At 36.8% G+C, this 3293-nt stretch overlaps 1 protein-coding gene across 1 annotated transcript; it reads right to left on the bottom strand.

Annotated features, from left to right (window-relative positions):
• Window positions 1-2779, bottom strand: LOC105769900 (laccase-14). Its single transcript, XM_052630265.1, is given in 8 exon segments — window positions 1-307; window positions 402-754; window positions 860-1468; window positions 1535-1664; window positions 1748-1992; window positions 2082-2233; window positions 2458-2588; window positions 2770-2779. Coding segments are annotated over 8 exon segments (1770 nt in total). The 3' UTR covers window positions 1-167.
• Between the last annotated feature and the right edge of the window lie 514 nt (window positions 2780-3293).

A 3293-nucleotide genomic window follows, 5' to 3' on the forward strand; every position in this document is an offset into this window, starting at 1 on the left:
TTAAGAATATATAACTTTTCACAACAGTGATTTAAATATGAAAAGATAGTCACAACTTAAATTCTTAATAAATATTTATTCTAAAATTATGAAATTAAAATTTTATTACTGTTACGTGCTATTCAGTTGCACGTGTCAATCCACTTTATTCAATGCTTGTATTAGGTCTAGGTTCCAGGACAACGAGGCATGGTAGATGGCGGTGGGCGCATGCTGGTTTCGGTGGTGGTTCCATTCCTCACAATCAAAACAGTGCTCATTCCCCAGCTACTATGCCTTTCGAAATGGCAATGCATATACCACACCCCTGAAAACGTTATATTATATATAAATATCAATTACTTCGGTAGTTAGAAAGATGGACGACAATGAGCTCTGTTTTTTCTAATTGAAAAACTTACCGGGGTTGTTTGCAAAAAACCTGAGGGCAACCCATCCTGCAGCAGGACTGTGGACAGTGTTAATAAATGGCGGATCAACCAGGTTATATGTGCTTGGGTCCGTCTCATTGTTGAAATTTCCGGTGCCAATTCCCACCCAATAGAAGCTGAAACCGTGCAAATGAATTGGGTGACTTCCACCAGCCCCCAACCGGGTCGTTTGCAGCACCATCTCCACTGCATCCCCATAATTTACCATAATAGCCCTCGTCCCTTCCCCAGCTTCAGTATTGAAATCAGTCAAGTTCCCAGTGAAATCATAAAATATTGGTGGATTAAACGGAAAATCTTGGGTGAAAACGCCAGTGATGTTCCTGCAATGTTACCAAAACTTTAAGAATTAGCTACAGTAATCAAATTATTTTTTCTTTTCTTTTCTAGCGGTACTAGGATTGCTATATATATACACACACACACACCCGTAGTATGCTTGGAGAATGTCAATACGTGGGGAAACAAAGCTGACATTGTTCAGACTTGCAGCGAATCTGCTATCTGAAACACATTCTGATGTGTTGCATGGCAAGGTGTTTGAGGCGATTGTAATGTACACTCGTCTGTTGATATCTGTATCCGCCGGTACATTTATGGTCGGGTTTTGGGAGACATTGGTGTACCGAATTTGGCTGATGAAGTTAAGCGTAGCATCTGTATCGTTCATTGCGGGCAGCGATATCAAGGAAGCATTCAGTCCACCCTCGCTGTTTCTATATTGAAAAATGCCAGTAGTGATGTTGTCAACAGGTGCAGCAGAGGAATCAGAGAAAGGCCTAATAGCCATGTAATATTGGCCGACGTTTTGATCGGCAATGACCAAAACATCCATGGTTTGGCCAGGGCTTATCATTATATAGTCGGTGGTGAACATTCGAACGTAGGAGGCATCTTGTGCGACGACAATGAGGGTGTGGTTTGTGATGGTGAAGAATAGCTCTTCGTTCATTGCAGCATTGATTATGCGGAGAAGGTATATATTCTCAGAATCAACTTCCATGAGGAATTTTGTATCCGCAACACCCAATTATAGACTCTTAGTGTAAGTAAGGGATTCCTAGGGATAGAAACTCGATTCCGGTTTCTGTAATGTTGAGAACGTACCATTGGGGCATCCATATGTGTCTCCTAAATGTCCATTGATAGCGTAAGCATCTGCTTCGCGAGGACCAACACCAGCTGCGAGTGCATCATCGATAATTTGCTTGTAATCCCCATTGTACCACGATTCTGTATATACAGACAAGAATCAAACTAAGATTCATATCATTATACACAAGTAACACAACCGAAAAATCAAAAGACATACTTACGAAGTATGATTGTTTGATCGGCGTCTGGAGTGGGGAAAGGATAAGTTTCGTTCTCAGCTGGTAAAATGATGAAAGCTCCATGGACAGAACCGCGAGTCCAGTCACTGTGTGCATTCCACCACAGGGTTCCTATTTCATCCGATAATATGATTTCATGGGTGAAGTTGGTCCCTGGTTGAATCGGGCACTGCGTTATGAACTCAGGACCGTCGGACCATGGATTCCTTGGTTGTTTCACGCCGTGCCTGCAACATGTTTAATTTATCTTAATCACTAATGAATTCAATTCTTAGGGAAATTATCATTGGAAGAATGAAAGAAAGGTTATAGTTACCAGTGAATGGTGAAGCCATAGTTTCCTTGATTGTAGACATTAACGAAGACTGTGTCACCTTTGTGAACCCGAATCTCAGGCCCCGGGTAACTGTCGTTTACGACCAGCAATGTCGTTGTGTTGCACTGTTTCGTAAAGTTTGACTCTCGCACCTGCAATAAAAAAATTATGGTTTCACTTATTATATATTAATCAACAAAAACTATATAAGAAAAAGGTAATCATTTCGCTGTCCAAGCAACCGTGATGATTTTGTTGTCTTCACTCTCATACGCTTAGCCATCATGTTTTTAGGAGTCATATTTTAATAAGAAGTCTAAGATTAATAGACGAAATCACTGTGACATGTAAGAATATATAAGAAAAGGGAACTCACAAAGAACTCATAGTGATGTACATCAGCACTGCAAAGCAGCAAAGTGCTTAGAAATAGAACCCCTACAAACCATGAGGCCATATCTCGCTGTAAACCCTTTTTTTTTTCTCTCTCTCTCTCTCTACCGTGTTCTTAGTTCTCCCCTGAATTTTATCATCTTTGGGCCATAAAATTCAACCATTTATAGGAAAGGAAGCTCCTGCTCCTTTGGTTTCTTTCTTTGCAACTACAATTTGTACACATTGGCATTGGGAAAAAACAAACGTTCCAGAATATATATTAAAAAAATGGAAAATGGAAATTATGTATTACGTGTATACATTGACTCGAGGAAAATAAAATACCCTTGGGGGTTACCAATAACATCAAGCCACCTGTCCACTACATTTTTTAAAACGGTTTTTCCATTTATTTCAATTTTTTATATCTTATGTTAAACATTATTTTATATTTTAATTTTGCTTTTACAGAAATCCACTGCCATGTAATTCAAAATTCATATTTAATCCGATTATTTTATTAATTTTATTTTAAAATTTGTATTTAAATTAAGATATGGGTGTTTGCTAACTTGCTAATAGTTTTGGTATTTATTTTTGAACCACTTAGGAAAAAATTTAAACATATTTTTATTATTTAATTATAAATGATATTTTTTAATACTAATATATCATGTTATGTGTTGCATGAAATTTTATGTGTTTATTTTAATTTATTAAATAATATATTTTATAATATCAAAAATAATTTTTATTTAAATGAGGATTTGTTTTAATTTTTAAAATAATTTACAAAATAAAATACCATTTTAAAAGTAATAAAATAAAAAATGAAAA

This window comes from Gossypium raimondii, chromosome 5 (genome assembly GCF_025698545.1).
Source record: "Gossypium raimondii isolate GPD5lz chromosome 5, ASM2569854v1, whole genome shotgun sequence".
Lineage (NCBI taxonomy): Eukaryota > Viridiplantae > Streptophyta > Magnoliopsida > Malvales > Malvaceae > Gossypium > Gossypium raimondii.